The 19,669-nt window shown below is 38.6% G+C and overlaps 1 protein-coding gene across 1 annotated transcript in view; it reads left to right on the forward strand.

Annotated features, from left to right (window-relative positions):
• The window catches only part of LOC149300029 (multiple C2 and transmembrane domain-containing protein 2-like), a 50,320-nt gene that overhangs the window by 9,373 nt on the left and 21,278 nt on the right, over positions 1-19,669 (forward strand). Inside the window, exons 4-12 of the mRNA XM_089485510.1 lie at positions 6,713-6,855; positions 7,651-7,727; positions 8,055-8,166; positions 9,652-9,687; positions 13,248-13,412; positions 14,051-14,181; positions 14,443-14,629; positions 14,893-14,986; positions 19,265-19,367. Coding sequence (XP_089341636.1) covers positions 6,713-6,855; positions 7,651-7,727; positions 8,055-8,166; positions 9,652-9,687; positions 13,248-13,412; positions 14,051-14,181; positions 14,443-14,629; positions 14,893-14,986; positions 19,265-19,367 — 1,048 coding nt within the window. The remainder of the gene's footprint in view (positions 1-6,712; positions 6,856-7,650; positions 7,728-8,054; positions 8,167-9,651; positions 9,688-13,247; positions 13,413-14,050; positions 14,182-14,442; positions 14,630-14,892; positions 14,987-19,264; positions 19,368-19,669) is intronic.

A 19,669-nucleotide genomic window follows, 5' to 3' on the forward strand; every position in this document is an offset into this window, starting at 1 on the left:
TTTTAAATCTGATTGACAATTGTGGAATGTTACTGTTACAGTTTTAACTTAAGCCATTATGTAAGGATTTACCTACTGAACACAAATCTTTTTTGATGCTTGTCTGTGTATGTGCTGAATTCTTTTAGAGAATGATGTTCAGCCAACCAAATGAGTGGCTGAGAATCACGAGAAGTGTGTTCCACAGCAGCTGCAGTGCCAATTTCATAATAATATGAAAGCTAACATTTCCCATGGTGCATATGATACCAAACTGGCTGAGAGTCATGGGAAATGTAATGTCAACAGCTGAAGTATTAATTAAATTATAGCTATAGCCATGGGCGTAGGAACCCCTAAAAATCTGGGGGGACAGCATTTCCCCCCATCAGATCCCCACTTTCTCCCCATCTCTCACACTATCTACCCCCTCTCAAACTTTCTTACTATCTACCCTCTCCCTATCCCCCCCCTTCTCACTAGCTACCCTCTCCCTACCCCCACCTTCTCACTGTCTACCTGTGCGTTCTCTGGTACTGCACAGAGGAAGCAGGATGTGATGTCACGTGAACTCTGCTGGGTTCCGCTTTCTCTATGCAGTACAGAAGACCCTCCCACAGGTAAGTAGCAGGGCTCGAGGTGCGGACTGCATAAGATCGGTTGCCCTGGCTGCCGATCTTACGCGGGCCGCACCTCGAGGTCTCGCAGGCCGCATTTTGCGGCGTTTCTATTGGGGGTGGTTCCTACGCCCCTGGGGGGATTTCTTCATTATCGGTCCCCCCCCACATGAGTTACTGGGGGGGGGGGGGATCTGTCCCCGTCCCCCCCCCCCCCCCGGTTCCTACGCCCATGGCTATAGCCTGCAAACTGTTCCATTGCCCAGGCAGGGACTCTGCCTGTGAAGGAGCAGCTAATATGGGTTCTGCTGGGGTAATAAAGTAACTGAGACATCCACTTCTTGTTGGAGCTAAATGAATTGAGCTTGTTGCTGCATATGAAGACTTTGGTTTTTAGCATCGTGCTGGTCCTTAATTGTAATCCATTGGCACTCTAGAAAAGTATATAGTTGAGACCAGTGTTTTCATACCACTCAGCACTTGTTGGTGTCCTCGCTAATAACCTCTATGATGGGAGGAACCTGCTACAGAACATATACTGCAATATTTAATACCAATACTGTTCTCTAAAATAGTGACACTGAAATTCTGATGTGATAAAATAAGCCGTTTGTCTTGTAATGCAGAAGGAAAAAGCTTTTTACTTTTGCATCTTTTTTTCCTTTTGTGTCTTATTTGCCTTTATATATCGGCAGCTAAACTGCAATTGATATCACCATATCAGACTATGCTCTGTACAAGAGTTCTCTTGTCTTGACCCCCTGAAACACCTTGAACCTGTTGGTTTGAGATATACAATCCCTTACGACAAATTACTGCAGTTTTTTTTCTGAAGTAATACTGCAGTTTTTTGGACATTAAAAAACTGCAATACTGCGCTTTTACTGCAGTATTACTGCACATTTACTGCGTTTGTACTTCGCTGTACTGCAGTTTTACTGCCGTTATTTTTGTATGGAAGTACAAATGCAGTACATTGACGTACAACTGTAGGTTTGCAATACAATGACGTAAAAGTGCAGTAATGCAGTTTTTCCATGTCCAAAAACCTGCAGTATTACTTCAGAAAAAACTGCAGTAATTTTTCGTAAGGGATATGCCTTCTGAAAGGGTTTAGAACTCATTTTAAGGCACAGTTGACTATCCCAAACAGCCTCACCAAACATGAATGCATATGAAAGTACTTAGAAAGTGCTTTAATACACATTTTATTCCACTGTGCATAAAAATGGTACAGCGCTTCAATGTAACTTCCCATCTCCACGATTCCCGACGGTTTTGGCAGAGAAGTACAAGCACTGAAATTGGTAGAAGAGCCAAATGTGTATGCTCGTGAGTGATCACTGGAGGACCTCACACCTTCGCTGTCCCAAGCAGGAGCTCACAACCCAGCCAGAATTTTAGGATATCCCACTTGCAACGAAAGGCAGTACAAACCAAATGTGTGTAACTGATTTAACCCCTTGGCTGCTAAGCCATTTCCCACCTGGGTGCTAAGCTGGTTTTCGGCATTTTGGTGCATCTCTCGTTTAAACGTGTTATTTTTTTTTGTTTTTTTTTTAAGCACACCCAGCAGATTCCAAATATATAATTTTTATATGTGTATGTCTCATTAGGTTTGCAAAATAAAGCCAAACATGGGGGGAAAAGTGTATTTTTTCACTTCCGACTCAATAAAAACTAGTTTGTAATTTTAATTTTTTTTAAACTCTAATATCAAAATCTGTGTTGCTAAATATTTGTAGTAGGTAACCGGTCTAAAATAAACAAACTGAGAACAGTAGACTGTTTTTCTAATATTTTATTGCTAAAAGTTAAATTTACTAGATTATTACAAAAGACATCTTTAAACTTAATGCATAGCTGCCGTCAATTAACCAGCTCTAGCTGTCCGGGATGTTAAAATATGCCAACAAAACTATATATTTTTAGAAACTACACCCCCAGCTGCAGCAAATGAGGCTTTATTTGTATTTGTATCACAAATCTGACGTGCACAACAAATAAGTGAATATCACACTTCTAAAAATATATATATATTTTTTAAATTAAAAGCGACAAGTTCATTTATGTCTTGCGCACTCCAGTTTTGTGCTACGAATACATGCAGCCCTTCATTTGATGCGCCAAGGGGTGTAGTTTCTGAAAATATATACTTTATGTACCCTAATTTAACTTTCCAGTTGTCTAATTGCAGACATCACCCCTAAATGTTTTAAGACAATTTTTTAACAAGATTCTCAAATCTGCCATATCTGAAGTTATAGTGGTCTAGACATCTGGGAAGTTAAATTAGAGTACATAAAGTATACATTTCAAGAAACTATACCCCTTGGAGCGTCAAATGAGGGATTACATGTGTTTCTAGGACAAAAGTTGAGTGCACAAATAATGATGGAATATGTCGCTTTGGCTAGAAAATGTTTTTTTCTAATCATAGCGACATGTTTATTTGTGTCTTGCGCACTCCAGGTTTGTACTAGAAACACATGCATCCCCTCATTTGATGCACCAAGGGGTGTAGTTTTTGCAAATGTGTACTTCTTGGGCCATAATTTAACTTCTTACGTGAGCAGTAATGCCACGTCAAGGCTTCAACCCTAATTACTGACCTTTCATATCTTCATTCACTCGCAGAAGCACACACCATTCTTTCCCCTTACAATCCCAAAGAAATGATGGTAAAGGGAGAAAAAAAATAAATAAGTTTTGCAGTAAAAATGCAAGGAGCGCCAGGGATTAGATGGTCAAAGGGATCATGGGGTTAAAATTTAGTATCGGCCATTTTTAAAAAGGGAATGTGACTTTTCATAGCTATATGATCACTGTGGTAACATTGGCTACCACAGTGATCATTTAGCCAGAATACTTTATTTTATTTTTTAAAGTTAAACTAGTTTGTTTAGATAATTTAATTTGGGAGGTCTCTAGGCAATTTTGATCTTTATTTATCTGCCTTTAGAGACCCCCAAATCATTTTTTGTACATTTTTTTATTACCTTTCCAACGGTATATGTTGGGGGTCTGTAGCTGCTTAGATGTCTGAGATACAGGCATCTAAGCAGCATGCCCCCATACCGCTTTAACTGACAGTTGTCAGTTATTAATAAGTTGCGCGGTGACGTCACCGGCCGGATCGGGTGGCCCCGGTGATGCCCTTCTGTGTGAGGGGCAGATTGCCGGGGTAGGTGGTCATGGGGGGTCCACAGACCTCCATTAAGGTAGGGTAGTGCTAGCGACGGCACCATGCCGTCCTTGGCAGTCAAGGGGTTAAATGACTTGTGTTCAGAATAAGGAATTGCTGAAATCTCTGCTCGGTTTGCAGCCCTCTCTCTCTCTATACATTTGCTTGAAGAAAACACAGTTGTTGGGTAATACTAGGCCATTATATGCTTTAAAGTCCATATGAGGTCCTGAGTATACTGTTAGTTTCTCTCATGTTAATAAATATGTGATATCTTAGTTTTTCTGCATGATGCATTAAAACACCAACTCAAAATCAAGGTTACGTTGGAATAATTTTGACAAATAGACATAGAATTTGACAGCATCCAGTCTACCCATTTTTTCCTGATGTAAAGACTTGTCTTAGATTCAGGATAGCTTTGTAGGTATCCAATGCATGTTTAAAATCCCTCATTGTGTTAGGTTCTAGCAATTTTTTATTTTAAAAGTATTTATTTTTATTTTAGCCATTTATTTTATGGTGCTTGCATAATTATTTGACCTCCACACATTGCTTGGTAGTCTCCTTTCACTGCTTTAAACCTTTTGGGAACATACCGCTGGGTTTGACGTGCTGTTGGAGTATTTTTTCTTTTGTAGATATGCTCCCAGTAGTTCAGATTGGTTGGGCACTACTCATTGACGGCAATTTACAAATAGTGTGCTAGATCTCAATGAGATTCTAAATCGGGACTTGAATGGGACGCTTTAGGACTTTAACCCCATGGTTCACAGGTGAAGGTACTCTATGGGAAATCCTTGTATAAACTGTGAGCTTCCAGAAGACAGAGGTTGAATCTTTAGTTATTAAAAGAACACATCATAATGACATTTTATCATAAAACCAATCTCGCCTTACATCTCATCATACAGAAAAAACTCGGCGTGGCATTTGTAGTTAAGTAATATGAAAGCTGTTAAGGGACCTCAATACTTCTGCAAGGCACGATGTGCTTGTGTGTGTTTTTGTTTGTTTTTTTTCTTCTTCCCTTAACTGCATGACAAAATACAACAATCTCAGCCACATCTTCCCTCTTTTGTATTTTGACTTTAAAAAAAGAATTTACTACATATAGTTAATGACAAAAAAAGCCATCTTTAATTGGTAATTATGTATAAATATATATTTAGCCACAAAGGATATAAAAATGCCCAATGAATATTTGAACACGTGGCAATAGCTCCAAGTTGTCTGTCAATACAGGTGACACGCTGTCATTTTGTATAATCTCGGAGCAGGCGGTGTATTCTTCTCCCACCTACTATTTGTTGCATGGGTTAGTAGAGACGTTATGGTGTCTGACAGTGAGACAATATGGTGAGATTCAGCAGCTCGGCGTGCTCCTCCTCAATTATTTTCTCCCAACATTTAACTAGGGGCTTACCTGACACTCATTCTTGCTTGGTAAATAATTTCCTCCTCTTCCATTAATTCCACAGATTAATATTTTCTTTCACGCGAGCGGCGCCATTCACCCATCAAAACTGTGTGAACATTATGTAGCTGTCAGGATGCCTAGGGATTACCCAGCATGCACTGCCCGTGAGAGAGTGACACCACACAGGCCTACTTTTGAGATGTTTATTTGGAGTGGAAGCTGACAGGCATTAAGTCCTGATCCCACAGTGGCAATCTCCTTTAATTAAAAGCCTCTTTTTATTGCAGATTTTCCCGCTGTTTTTGTATCGGAATGATTGTTAGTCTGGTTACTCTGGGGGGGGTGGGGGGGGAATGTTGCTAATGGATATAGTTGAAATTAATGTGTTGAGTCTCATATATTCATTTAATTTGGAGTGTTATAAATGTAGTAGTGGTAGTTATTATTCTGTTGAATATTGGATACATTTCATGAACTTTTTTTTTTTTTTTTAAATAAATGCCTTACACATTTATAAACTACTAGCTAGTTAAATTTTTTTGTATCTAAGAATAAGTGTTTAGCCTTAAGAGTATAATGTTTTAATTCCCTTATAGGGAAACAAACAAAAATGTTGGGCTACAATATTGTTGCCATATACTGTTCCTATGGTAAAATTGGTACCACTTTAATTTTTATATCAAAAGTATCAGACCTGCAAGTGTGTAGCAGTTATGTTTATGATTCTTCATTTATAAAGCACCAATAAATTGTGTCCCTGATACAGAGTGCAGAATGCAAGCATATTTGCTCGATTACAAGACAACCCCCCCCCCGAAATCTGAATAATTTAGAGGGGGGGGAGCCTAAATATAAGACTATAGGAAAAAAGTTTTACTAATAAATGTTAATTCATGTAAACTATGTAAAGTTTTTTTTATTTATAAATATTTTTAAAAGCTATGATTGAGAAAAATATATATATATTTTTATTTTCCAATCTGCCCCCAGGCTTGCCACTGTGCCCCATGATATGCATTTTAACCCTCTATATGCCACTGTGCCCCATGATATGCCTTTGGACCCCCTATGTACCACCCTGCCTCCAGAAATGCCTTATACCCCTATATGCCACTCTGGCATTTAGGGGGTTAAAAGGCATGTCATAGAGCACTCTGCCTACAGAAATGCCTTATGCCCCCCCCCTTAACACCCCACCCCCAAACTTACCAGTGCGTCTGACTTCCTGGTGTGTAGTCGTGGCAGCGGGTAGGTGTCTACACGATTCGCGTAGGCAACTTCTGCTGCAGCCGGAAGGAGGTGCGGTTAGCAGCGGGGGTTGTCTGTGTGCATCGCGCATACACCCTCGAGCAAATACGGTAATTAATTATATAGCAATCTTTTATATAAACTTGAACAGAAGATGTACAGGTCCCTTTTCTGTGACGCTCTTATTCTGTGCCTTTAGTTTATTGTTCATAAACCTACATAATGTTGGCTAACCTTACATTTCATCTGTTATCATTTATTTAGGTACCAGCGATCCGTACGTCAAAGTCAAACTTAACAAGAAGACACTGTATAAAAGTAAAGTCGTGTATAAGAACCTCAACCCGGTGTGGGATGAGACTTTTGTGTTGCCTATCCAGAGTCTTGACCAAAAGTTGCAAATAAAGGTGATTTTTATTTAACGTATTTCAGGAAAAACAATCAAAAGGAACAATGGTGTCTATTCATTAAAAGGGATAGTTGTCAGGAGGTATAAACTTCTTGGGTTTACTATAAATTATGAAGATCCAACTCCAGTGAGCTTCTGCTACGCAATAAGATTGGCTGGCCCTGTATAATATGTAGCTTAAATCCGTGAGGTTTCTTCAAAGTCTCCTCACTCGTTGCATTATAGAGGGCCAGCTCGGCCATTGTTTGTGGTCCGTATTGAATAGTGAAGTGAGAGAGCTTTCCCTTTAATGAATAAACCCCAATATGTTCCTTAAGTGCGCAGAAGTAGATGGTGTCTTGAGCATGCCCCAGAACATATGTCTGATTTGTTTTTTTCTGGCCTGTATTTGTGGTTGGTACATAAAACGATTATTGTGGTATGTGTGGAAATACCTTTATATTACTATCGTTTAGTTTTTCAACACAAGCTTTGAAGAGTATACAAATCGATACGCTCTTTATCGAGTCCAAATCATTATTAAACAAAAATACATTTGGGCAGTGGCTTATCACAAAACCAGTGTGATTTATTTTACTTTTATTTGATATAGTAAGGGAATTTAAACATGCATTTGGCTATCCTGTACCTAAAAGAGACTAAGGGCTTATTAAGGTTTGAGTTTTTACATCAAGAAAAAGGGGCAGATGATCAGCAAATTCCTTTTTATTAGTATATGGGAATGTCTACACTGATGGGAGACAAGCTAAATGTCTGTAACACAGCAGTCTTATTGATGTTTTTACTTTTTCAGGTATATGATCGAGACTTGACCACAGATGACTTTATGGGATCTGCCTTTTTAGACCTGCAAGAACTTGAACTGAACAAGTATGTCCTTTCAGATGGTTCCCTACCCCACTGCACCCCCAGTTTCTGCCGCCTAACCCATGCAGTCTTCATCATCTTCCCCATTGTAGGGATATCTCCATGCAAGAGACATCTTGTTACAGTTGTTTTGTACCATTTGACTCGACTTGTTGTAGACCATTTTAGCTGTGTCTGAAACTTGCTCTGAATCTGATACCATAATTCTGTGAATATGATGATCATATAACTTTTATACCATTCTGGCATAATGTAGCTATGTTTCACATGAAAAGGTGCGTTCAGCCTGCACGCAGTTTCACCAAGTCTTTATTATCCTTCTTTTTTTAGGACTGAATTAAAAACATTCCGGCTGGAAGATCCAAATAGCATGGAGGCGGATATGGGGGTGATTGTGGCAGACGTTGGGTTGACTATCAGGCTGAGAGACCCAAAGAATAATGTAAGCCTTTTATCATGGAAGCTCCTCCATTTCATTTAACTTACATAGGAATGTTTTGTTTGTGTAGAAATGTTTAGAACCTTATCGCAAAAATAAAAACCAGAGAGACTGCGAATATCGTTAATAACCTTTTTTATTATGCAGAATCTATATGCCAAGAAAATGCTGCCCTAGTCACTTAAAGTAAGCTATATGACAAGTTGGAGTTTGATACTATATTTTAAATATAAAACACTAAATATTTTGTTGTCCCATTAGCCGCTTCTAAAAAAAATTTTTAAAAAAAGTTTGCAGGAAGAATTGTGCAAAAGATAGCCTTTCAGAACAAGTGATATGGAGTAATATAGAGAAATCAAAAATGTCCTGTCGTAGGTGTTACTTTACTGCCATTTAATGAGAGGGTTACAGATCAACTGGCTAGTTCAAATTCTGTGATTAGAGAGATATGTATGAAATGTATTAATAGAATATACATTGAAAAGAAAAAATGTCGGTGCGCTAAGCTAGTCTCAGGCTCAAATAATACAAATGTATAATATAAAGCCTACCAAACAGTGTGAGCATGCAGCAAATACAGTGTGTTGGCTGTACAATGTATACAAAAAACAAAATACTGTCTGCGCTTCTCACCCTAATAAAGTTGGCAACAAATATATAAACATAATATAAATGAGAGGTTTTGGTTATATGAATTGGCCAAAACATAATTAAGCTCACCCGCCACGTCAAGGCACATTCTCAATAGGGAGAGAACCTACTCTCACCTCCTACATAGTGGGCACACAAAGCAGTTTATACTGCTACCAAAACCTTATTAATGTGTTGGGGGAGGTGCATTTTTTTTTTTTTTTATAGAATATACATTAAAAATGCATCAAATAAACTGATGCAGTAGATTGTAGGCAGCTATTCTGGTGAAGTCATTTAATCTTAACTCTATCACATCGTCCCGACCTAAGGTGCATGTGGCTTTTAAAGCTCTATTTTAAATGACCAGAATGCCTTCAATTGTCATGGTATCTGCTTGCCACAAAAGTTAACCTGAAGGGAAGCCTCTCTAAGATGCTCTGAATGATTTAATAAGTTTAGCATCCTTGTTACTTGTGCTTAACTAGCTCCTGGACATATTCCCATGTAAATTAATCGTGCTCTTTGGGCATACACTCCATTCTGAATCTCAAGTACCAACATTTTTCCTGGTGAATGTGAATATTGGCCGCACTCTCCCTTCCCACACCTGTGTTATGTCCTTATTATGAGAAGCAGCTTGAAGCACACCTTGGTCACACCTCACCACTGACCTAACTTGGCAGTGACCGCCTGGATGTCCATCCTGCCTCAAGAGAATTAAGACACTGAATTATTATGCGGAGATGCAGTACTAGAGTGACTAGGACAACAGTTCTTTTGCTCTCGTATCCTATGTCCTTACAATTTAGTTTAACAGTGTTGTTTTTCCTCTTTCATTACATGTTCTTCCAAAAGAGATGGTCAACCCGGAGGAAACTTGGTGGTTCCAAGGTAAACTACTCATTGTTGTACGCGTTTTTGCGGTAATTAATTTGGTGTCTGGCTCATTGTCTAATACTTTACATGGCTTTACATGTTGTCAATGTACCGGTTCTGCTCTTATCAGCCTCTGGGTTCTTTTTGGTGTAACTTGTTTCACTCAGGGCCAGAATTTACATTCATGGAACACAGACCATGCCTCAAACACTATACAGATAAGGGGTGTCTATTCAGTAGTAGGTGCTTGTCGAAATCTGCAATTTGTTTTCTCCTATAAAGTAACATGTTATCCCAATTTGGATCACAATAAGGATACATAAATATGTATGTTCTGGGTTATTGTATGTCCATCACAACCATATGGAGTAGGGTGTGTTAAAGGCAAAGGTAACGGTGGCTCTAAATGATTGAGGACCAGTGGGTTATAATCACAATTAACCTAGGTGTATCACGAGCATGTTACTATAATTGTCATTGAACCATTTGTGACTCTATCTGCATTTTAAGGGTATACCCCTTAGCTTTAAGTGCATCTTGTTGTTCCTAATCTTCTAAAACTATTTGATGCTTTCTGCATCATTCTTTAGAATTTGATAAATATAAGGATGAGTTTTTGTTTTGTTTTGTTTTTGGTCTGTGAGAGAAATATTTGATTTTGGAAAATAATCTAGTACTTTTTTTGCATTTTCCAAATTGGCCAAAGAGCCTGTCTCGTCTTATCACAGCTTGTCTTATACATTGTATTTTAGAAGCTGTTAATAACTGAGATAAGGCTGTTCATTCCTCTGGCAGGTTCCTTGGTTCTCAGGGCTCTGGCTAACATCTTAATGTACTGCTAATAAAATGCATTTAATGCCAAGGAATGATTACTGATTAAGAAAGGAACACAAGTTTTTCCTTACTCCAGAAGGGCGTTTTTTGTTTGTTTGTTTGTTTGTTTGTTTTTTGTTTCCTTAAGAAAGCAAAAACCAAGGTTCTGATGTTTTTAATGGGTGCATTCATCTGAACCTAAATAACCATGTGGTTTTGGGGGTAGCTATTAACGGGACACCATTTTCTTTACTTAGTGGTTCTGTGTCTTGCGCTAGCTTATTTTTATGGCTGAAAATTGTCACATTGTAAATGAAAGTAATGAACCTAAAGTGTATGAAAAGTAACTTAAGCAAGTGTGACAGTGGTAGGTATCCTTGGTTATTCTTTATTGGGAAGCTATGTCAAGAATTGTTGTTGTATAAATCTATTTAGGTCTCTAACACCGCATCACTGCTGTATGGCCAGGAGAGGGCAGCAAAACACCACTTGTAACCCATTTGGAACGTCGGTCCTATCCTGCAGAGCAGGGTTTACGGCGTATGAACGCACTGCCATTTAGCTCAGTGAGGAATTTCCCATAATGCATTAGAAAACCCTACAAACAGTTGCATGCTCTAGTTTATTGATTCTGCTACGGCACTAAAACAGCAGTACATCAATAACTATCTTTAGTTAGGAAACCCTGGCCTGTAGAAGAGTACTGGCAGTTTGGAAAACAGCGTTAAGGCGAGAGCGTAAAAAATGTGCGCACGGGGAATACAGGAGAAGTGAGAGGCTGTGGAAATACAGCAGTAGTAATGAGAGGCGAAGAGACCTTATAGAGACCTCTCTTGCATCGATGGGGGGGGGGGGGGGGGGGAAGATAAGAAACTATGATCTTTTGCACCTGTTCTGATTATTATGTTATATAGCACCAACGTGGATCGAAAAGAGATGTTGATCTTTCAAGACTGTTAGAAGCATATATTAATCACTTTAGAATTGTTTTAACACACAACGAATACAGGAGACAAAATATAAAAAGAAAAATGGTAATCAACGATAGCCTTAAAATTGCCGCATTAAGATGTGCTTGTACTGAAGGAGAACAGGACCCTGCTCTTTGAACTTTTGGCAGCTTCGGTTTATTCCCTAAAAACTATAGTAAAGTTGATACGTTTTTCAGTAATATAGACACTTGAAAGCCGCTCTCGTTTGCATTCAGAACCATGGCTTTGTTGAGATAGCTTTAACAAAGGTCATACACATCTACAGCTTTGCAAATCTTTTTTTTTTTTTTATCCTGTCTTTTTGGCAATAAAGGGTTAAGCTTGCAGCAAACTACATAAATAATTGTCAGGTATTTATATAATTTTTAGATTTGTGTTTTTTTTTGTTTTTGTTTTTTTTTTCTTTCATTGGAAACAGTGAGGGGGCAGGGGACACGCAGAACATCACTTCAAACATGACTGCTCTAAATGCTGAAATGTTCAAAGTACGACAGCAAAAGATAAAGCCTTTGATGGGAAGTGGATGTTTCCCAGGGACATTACAAGCAATAATCCAGATGTTATGGTGTAATGCAATGAGTGTCCATGGATAGACTCCGAGCCCGGCCAAGTACAGCATGCTGTAGGCCCGTCCCTCCACTCCCATGCTGTTCTGCCATATGGAAGTAATCTCCAGTCCCCTTTTTAATAGCCAGCTCAAGATTCCATTTTCACAAGCCTCGTTCAGCTAAGTGGAGCTGCTTTATGGATAGCTCGGATAGAAGCGCTTCCAAAATAAACATTCGGCTGGAAATTAGGACATACCAAGCCGCAAAATTATTTTAGGGCATATTTCATGGAAGAGCTGCCATTTCTCCCCAGCAGCTGCCAGACTACAGGATGTATCTTTTGATGCCTGCCCGATGGACAATACTCCCTAATCATATTTTTCTGGCTTTTTTTTTTTTTTCTTTTTTTCTTATAAATTGTTTTGAGAAAATTGTACGATGACCTTGAAGTGTATTAGTTGAAAATAAGTTATTTTAATTATAAAGCTCACAGGTCAAAATGCTAAACAAGAAAATAAACTATTGACAGTTTTTACAAGGCAGTCCGTCTACATGTGGTTAACACCACTGCATTTGTGCACATGTCAAGGGCGAACTCTTCTTGGGTGACGGTTCTTCTTAGGGAACATCAATGATTTATATTTAGGGGTTGTACAGCAATGCAAGCAAATTAATCAGCTGATTAACATCTCTTAGAAGAGAGGCCAATACAAATGGGAAATGAGGACTTCCTAGAGAATATAATAAATGGGGGGGGGGAAGCCATTTGAATTTTTAGACATTTTGTCTATAATCTTTTACAGTTGGTGTGTGTGTGTGTGTATATATATATATATATATATATATATATATATATATATATATATATATATAATACACATACACACTTTTTGCTAATGTGTAGGTTTCAGGGCTGGCTTTAACTTGGGCTAATCATTTTCGGTTCATTTATACTAGTTTTGTATGTATATCACCATTTAAAAAAAAAAGAAACCCATAAATTCCTCAATGCAACGCTGTGCATCATGTATAGTCTAATTTACAAATGAGGATGAGCATTTCACAAACTCTTTGGATAACAGAAGTTCTTTTGCGCACTACATTTTCCAAAAGTACTTGTATCACAACTTGTTTTTACATTATACGCCTTGCTAATCAAGTGAATTAACTGTTTAATGAGACTTCGGATTAATTGTTGTTTTTGTTGTTTTATATTTCATAGGCAATCTCAATCCACAGCCTGCAGTTGTCCGAATCGCTTAGGAAGACGCAGCTATGGAATGGAATCGTCGGCATCACGTTGCTGGAAGGGATAAACCTCTCTGAAGGAGCCTCCATGGACAGCTTTGTAAGGTTCCGACTTGGTGATCAGAAGTACAGAAGCAAGGTAAAGTTTTGTCTGGGATTGTTTTTATTGAGGAATTAAGTTTTGACATTAACACCAAATTAAGTTCCAAGAGTACAATAAAGCCTGGATATATACACCATGTTATACCTCCTATAACTGTTTTTAATATTCTAAAAGTACCTTTAGGGATACAGACATTGTTGAGTGACGGTTTAAGTATCTGAAATATGGGGATCTTGAAACGGGGATAAAGTGGATTTTTTGTTTTCCCTTTTAAACTATACTGTTCTAAAAGAGGTGCGCATACAACCAGTCAGATACCAACTCAGGCCCGTAATGTCTACACATATAGCTACTTATAATTTGTTGTCCACCATCTTACTAGCTGCACCATGCAGTACGACTACTTGTGAGTGACCTCAAAGTTGCATTTGGATACAGTTTTTGTTCCATCTGAAGAAGGGACCCCTGGGGTTTTGAAAGCTTGTGTGTCTCTATGGACATTGTCTCACTGAACGGTATCTCGTACTTCTTTGGGATATTCTGTATGGGGCCAACACTGTAATATCCATTTGTTGTTGCATAATTGGATGAGAGAGATTCCTCTTGTAGTAAACTCCATGCCTTGTTAGGCTGTTGGTGTGATGATAATAAATATGTCCATGCATGTTTTCTAGACACTTTGTAAGAGCTCAAACCCTCAGTGGAGGGAGCGCTTTGATTTCCACTACTTCTCTGACAGGATGGGAATCTTGGATATTGAAGTCTGGGGAAAAGATAACCGAAAACATGAGGACCTGATGGGGATGTAAGTCTTTCAACTGCAAATATGTTTGGGTTGGTCAGCCTGTTTCCCTCTCTTCTTCTTTCTCATCTCTCTAGACGTATATGTAAACCTACTAATTTATGACGGCGTGAAGAGTAACTTATCTTTGCTCTTTGCTGTATGTACTTGATATCCCTTATGAATGTAAGATCATAGGTCAGCACTTGTATTCTTTTGCTTTTACAATGTTTGCAGGTTCCTTTGAATTAACTCTGTGTGAATCAATCTTCTGTTCTTTTACAGGTGCAAAGTGGATATTGCTGCTTTGCCATTGCAGAAGATTAATCGTTTGGAACTGCCTTTGGGGAGCAACCAAGGCTCCATACATATGATGATCACGCTGACACCCTGCACTGGCGTCACAATTTCCGATCTGTGTGTTTGCCCACTGGCTGATCCTAGCGAGCAGATGCAAATTGAGGAGAGATATGTAAGCTGCTTCTTATAGTAACCCTGCTTACCTTTTCCTTTCTATATTCCATGCGTTCCAATTTCTGCTCTTGTATATGCAGTATGTAGAGGTTAGAACCAATAGGAGGGATTTCTGAGAAACGGGCATCCCTTTTTGTTTTAGGGGACTTGGCACTTCCCATTCCAGTTTCGAAGGTAACCATGTGTTAGTGTAATTTTAGAATATTGTAAAAATTGTCATTGCTTTTTTGTTTTGTGACATTACTTTGTCTTAATTTCCAGTGCCTGAAAAACTCATTCCAGAATTTAAGAGACATTGGCTTTCTCCAAGTTAAAGTATTGAAAGCAGAAGATCTCTTAGCAGCAGACTTTTCAGGTATCCCAGCTCCTTGCCTTCGTACATCTGAACTGTGTGAACCAGAAGTGTTACTCCATTGTAGCTTTAATATTTTTAAACTATTTGATGTTTAGGCAGTGGAAGGGGTTAATTCAGCTAGCTTGCTTGTCTTCTCTTCCTGCACACTGTACAGAAGCTGAGCTAATTTGAGCCTTTATAGGGACGGTTAGGGGAAAGCTATGTGCACATCCCTGTTTACTTATTGAATATGAATTGGATGCTCCTCTTCTCTATCGCCAAAACACGAGCAAGTTCAATTTGAACCACCATATAGAAATTTTGATGCTGGAGATAATCGTTTTGTCAATGTGAAATGACTTTTCTGCTTCATTGACTAGTTTTTATACATGCGCATGTTATTTTCACAGATTGCGTTTGTTCGCTGACCAAAAACAGTGCTCGGAACACAAAATTACAGGGTGAAATTGTGTGGGTTTTTAAAAACAAAACATTTAGTTGTTTTTTGGGGGTTTTTTTTTTACCTGTGTTGCATTTTAAGTAGTTTCTGTTGTATTGTTAAAGACTTTAGGGCCAACGAGAACAGCAGTGACAAGTATGTTTGGTTTTTTGTTTGCAACACGCCGCAGAGAGTAAATTTTCTGCAATCAGCTTTTAGTTCTAGTAACGAGTAGTTATTGAGCAAATTACTTTAATTACGTTCTAACTTCATCTACATCAATAAATTAAATTCTATAGAATTCACCTGGCAATGAGAATTCTGGGTACAGCAGATGTTGGTAAATGGGGGGGGGGGTTATGAGAAATAAATAAGGACAGGGAGGGGTGTTTAAAGTGCAACAAGCACAACAGCCAGCTAATTTTTAAGAATATTTATTCTAATTAGGGTAAACTTCGGCCATAAACCTATTCAGCTAGGACTTCCTCTTTGGTAGAAAACATATTTTTTATAATATGATAAATGCAGGGATTACATTGCTAATGAAAAAAGTAATTTCTGGGGCATAACTGTGATGGAATTTATTGCATCATTAGAGGGTGGAATGGTATATATGGGTTTTCAGTCTCACAGCAGCTACTCAACATAGTGTGGGTCTTGCTGGTTTCAGCTGTTACCGATCCCTAAATATATGGAGGACAAGTGGAGGGAACACCTTTTTAGTGATGGCGTGTAACAAGTTTTGTGGAAAATGCCTATAGGAGTACATTTTGCATGGACTCCAATGCATTATACCCCAAGCAAATCAGTGCATGGATTTATATGCTTTTTCTTTCCTCCTCCCGGCCTTTAGTTTAAAGCCGGAAGTGTACTTAAATTTATTTACAGTAGCACTTCCATTAAAATGCATATACAATCAGTCCATCGCATGTTTGCTTGCTGACCGCTGCAATTAGTTTCTGCAACTCCCATCCGTTTCAGTTAGGGTTGCCACCTTTCTTGCAAAAAAATATCAGCCATGCTAATTTGCATAATTATATATGCATGACATCACAGGAAGTGATATAAGAGATACAATACATATGCGGAGGAAATTTTCCTAAATCACACAAACATTCAAAGAATAAAATCACATAACTATAAATAAAAACTAATAAATTAAAGGGAACACTAAATACAAATACATCACCCAGGGTTGCTCCAAATACCGGCTGTGCTGGTGAAAATACTGGCCAGGTGGCAACCCTACCTATAACTTTTGCAATGAATGAGAATATTTGCAAGTGGTTAGGGAAGTTTTTGTCTATTTATGACTCGACAGATTTTTTTGGGGTCAATTAACATATTTGCCTAGTTTCAATGTATTTATACGGTCTCAAGGGATCTCCAAAATCTCTGTGTCTGGGCAGATGCTTGGTGTGATTGTGACCAAGCCCCCAAGTTCCCCAACCCCCAATGGCAATCTGCTGCATTTGTTTCAGGCCTAGATTTGCTTCCAATTGGCACTGTTTCCTGTCACAGAAACAAACAAAAAGTGCACCTACCTTGGTTTTCTTTCCTGAATGCTGGCAGGAGTAGGGACATAAGGCTTTTTCCTCCGCAGGCAGCGAGCTTACACAGGCCGGCCGGTCCGCGGATGCTGCCAGACTCCAGAGCGCCGCTGGGGGAAGTGACGTCATGAAATGAAACATCACTTCCCCCTCCCCAGCGATCAGCCTCGGGCTCATCCACAAACGTGGCACACAGAAATAGTGCTACGCTAAAGACGGAGCTCTGGGCGCTTCCTCTCCTGCCAATCACCCTGGCGTTCTGCCCCTGCAAAAAATACCGGCCATTGCATAGCCGGTGTTTTTAAAATACTGATACCGGCAGGGTGCTCTAAATACCGGCTGTGCCGGTGAAATACAGGCCAGGTGGCAACCCTAGTTTCAGTGGGCGTGCTAAAGTGCTTATTCAGGAAGTGTACTTAAGTATACTTCCTGCTTTTAGCAGAGGCTATATAGAACGGAAAAGAAACACCTTCACGAGTGGGTAGGTCTTGAAAAATGAATATAAAATAAATTACAGTACCCTACAAATCTTGCTGCTCCCGCAGATCAACACTCCTCATAAGTGTTATAACAAATGATGTATAGGCAAAAGTCGGGGCGCATAGATATGTGGGAAAAAATAAAACAAATATAGTGTAATAAGTAAATACGAAAAAAATAAAAAATAAAAATAGAGATGTTAGTTGCACTCACAAGTGTATAAGAAATTGAAAGCTCGTCAAAAATCCATACTCTCTTTCGTCTTAGGAGCTTCTGTGTAGAAGATAAGAAACGAAATAGTGCAGTAAAAAAAGATATTGTTTAATGAATATAGATTAAAAACTTACAAACAAGTAGGCATAACAACTGGGTTATGCGTAAGAGCAGTGTCCTTTATAAAGATAAGTGGATGGTCATCAAGTCCATGTAAAGTCCAGGTTTTCAGTAATTGTAAAGTTTTCCAAAATATCTCAACGCGTTTCGCCAATATAGGCTTCCTCAGGAGAAAATTTAAGAAATCAATCTGTAGCAGAACACAGAAGCTCCTAAGACGAAAGAGAGTATGGATTTTTGACGAGCTTTCAATTTCTTATACACTTGTGAGTGCAACTAACATCTCTATTTTTATTTTTTTCGTATTTACTTATTACACTATATTTGTTTTATTTTTTCCCACATATCTATGCGCCCCGACTTTTAGCAGAGGCTGCCAGATACTCGAGTTCAAAAATTGGACTTATGTCTCGTTTTCCTCTTCAGGAGTTCATGCAATAAAATGGAGTCCACTGTTTTATAACTCTAACATCGTAACATTAATAATAATAAATGTACTCAATTTGCGTGCCATAAAAATTGCTATAGAAGCCATGCAAATATTATATATGATCACAAAAAAAGCAATTTGAGGACTAGTTATAGTAAATGGTGAAGAAGCAATATTTTTGCCAATATAAGACTAGTCTGTTGTTGATGATGATGACAATATCCCCAAAGAATCTCCTTAATTGATGTAGTTATTCTAAATTTTGGGCCTGGGGCATTTTATCGGGTGCATCTTCTATTCTGGACAATACGGTAGATTGGTGGAGAGCATAAAACTCTGGCAGTGTCTCTGGATTCAGCCTTTAAAAAGCAAATGTCAGTAACAGGATCTTAACCTGAAATCGAAAGGCTCAAACGATCAGTTTCCATAACTTTTCATCATTAACCGCAGTTGAGCAATTTGGAAAAAGCCACTAGTGCAACATATGTAGAAATAAAAAATCAATGTAGGCGTACTGCACCGGAGCCATAAACCTAAAAAGCAGTTATTCTGTCAAGATAATGTTTTTTTGCTGATAGTCTGTTTCGTGATGGCTGGTAAAGTTTATGGATAACCAATGTTAGTTTCACTGCAGAAATAACAACCGCTAATACACGGCACTTAAAAACAAACGGTACTCGGGACTAGATCCATTTTCCCCATGGTTAACCGCTTCAGGGCCGCAGCCTGCCTTGACGACTGTAACGCTGTCTGAATGTTCTGGCATCCCGGGCGGCTTCAATACATTCCTAAATTCTTATAGGTTTATTGAACATCCAATATGATTTTGGCTAAAAAAAATCTCTAAACAAGGTTTTTGAAATGTATATGTGTGTTTGTGTATTTATATATAAAATATATTTGTTTTTCCTTGTTTTTTGCAATGGTTAGAATATTCAACAGTAATATTTTAGGTCTGCAAGAAAAACGTAAGGTACTTTGAGATGTAAGGAGAAAATACTAGAAATCCTTTATGGGGCAATTTATTATATCTGCGTTTGTAACCCAAAAGCAATATTTCTCTCCAGGAAAGAGCGATCCTTTCTGCGTTCTCGAAGTGGGAAATGACCGGCTGCAGACACACACTGTTTACAAAAACCTCAACCCAGAATGGAACAAAGTTTTCACTTTGTAAGTAAATGCAGTTTTATGGATAACCATAGGCAGACGTCACCTTTTTTATAGGCCATCTAAAGTACAGATATAAATGTCTGGAGTAAATGCCTTCCTGCAGCTGCTTTACTGGGATTCCTTTGGATTCCATCTAGTATGAAAGTGGTAAAGTCATCCTTTAACACATGTACATGTTACACTAACTGATTTTTATCAGTCTGTCCTAGCTAGGGGTCATCACGCCTAAAAATAATTGGCAAACTTTTACTTGTGTATTCCAGATATATGTCCGGTCACTTGTCTGTTTTATGTTATAGATT

This window comes from Sceloporus occidentalis, unplaced genomic scaffold, assembly GCF_023333645.1.
Source record: "Sceloporus occidentalis isolate IW3139 unplaced genomic scaffold, rSceOcc1.0.p SCAF_26, whole genome shotgun sequence".
NCBI classification, from domain to species: domain Eukaryota; kingdom Metazoa; phylum Chordata; class Lepidosauria; order Squamata; family Phrynosomatidae; genus Sceloporus; species Sceloporus occidentalis.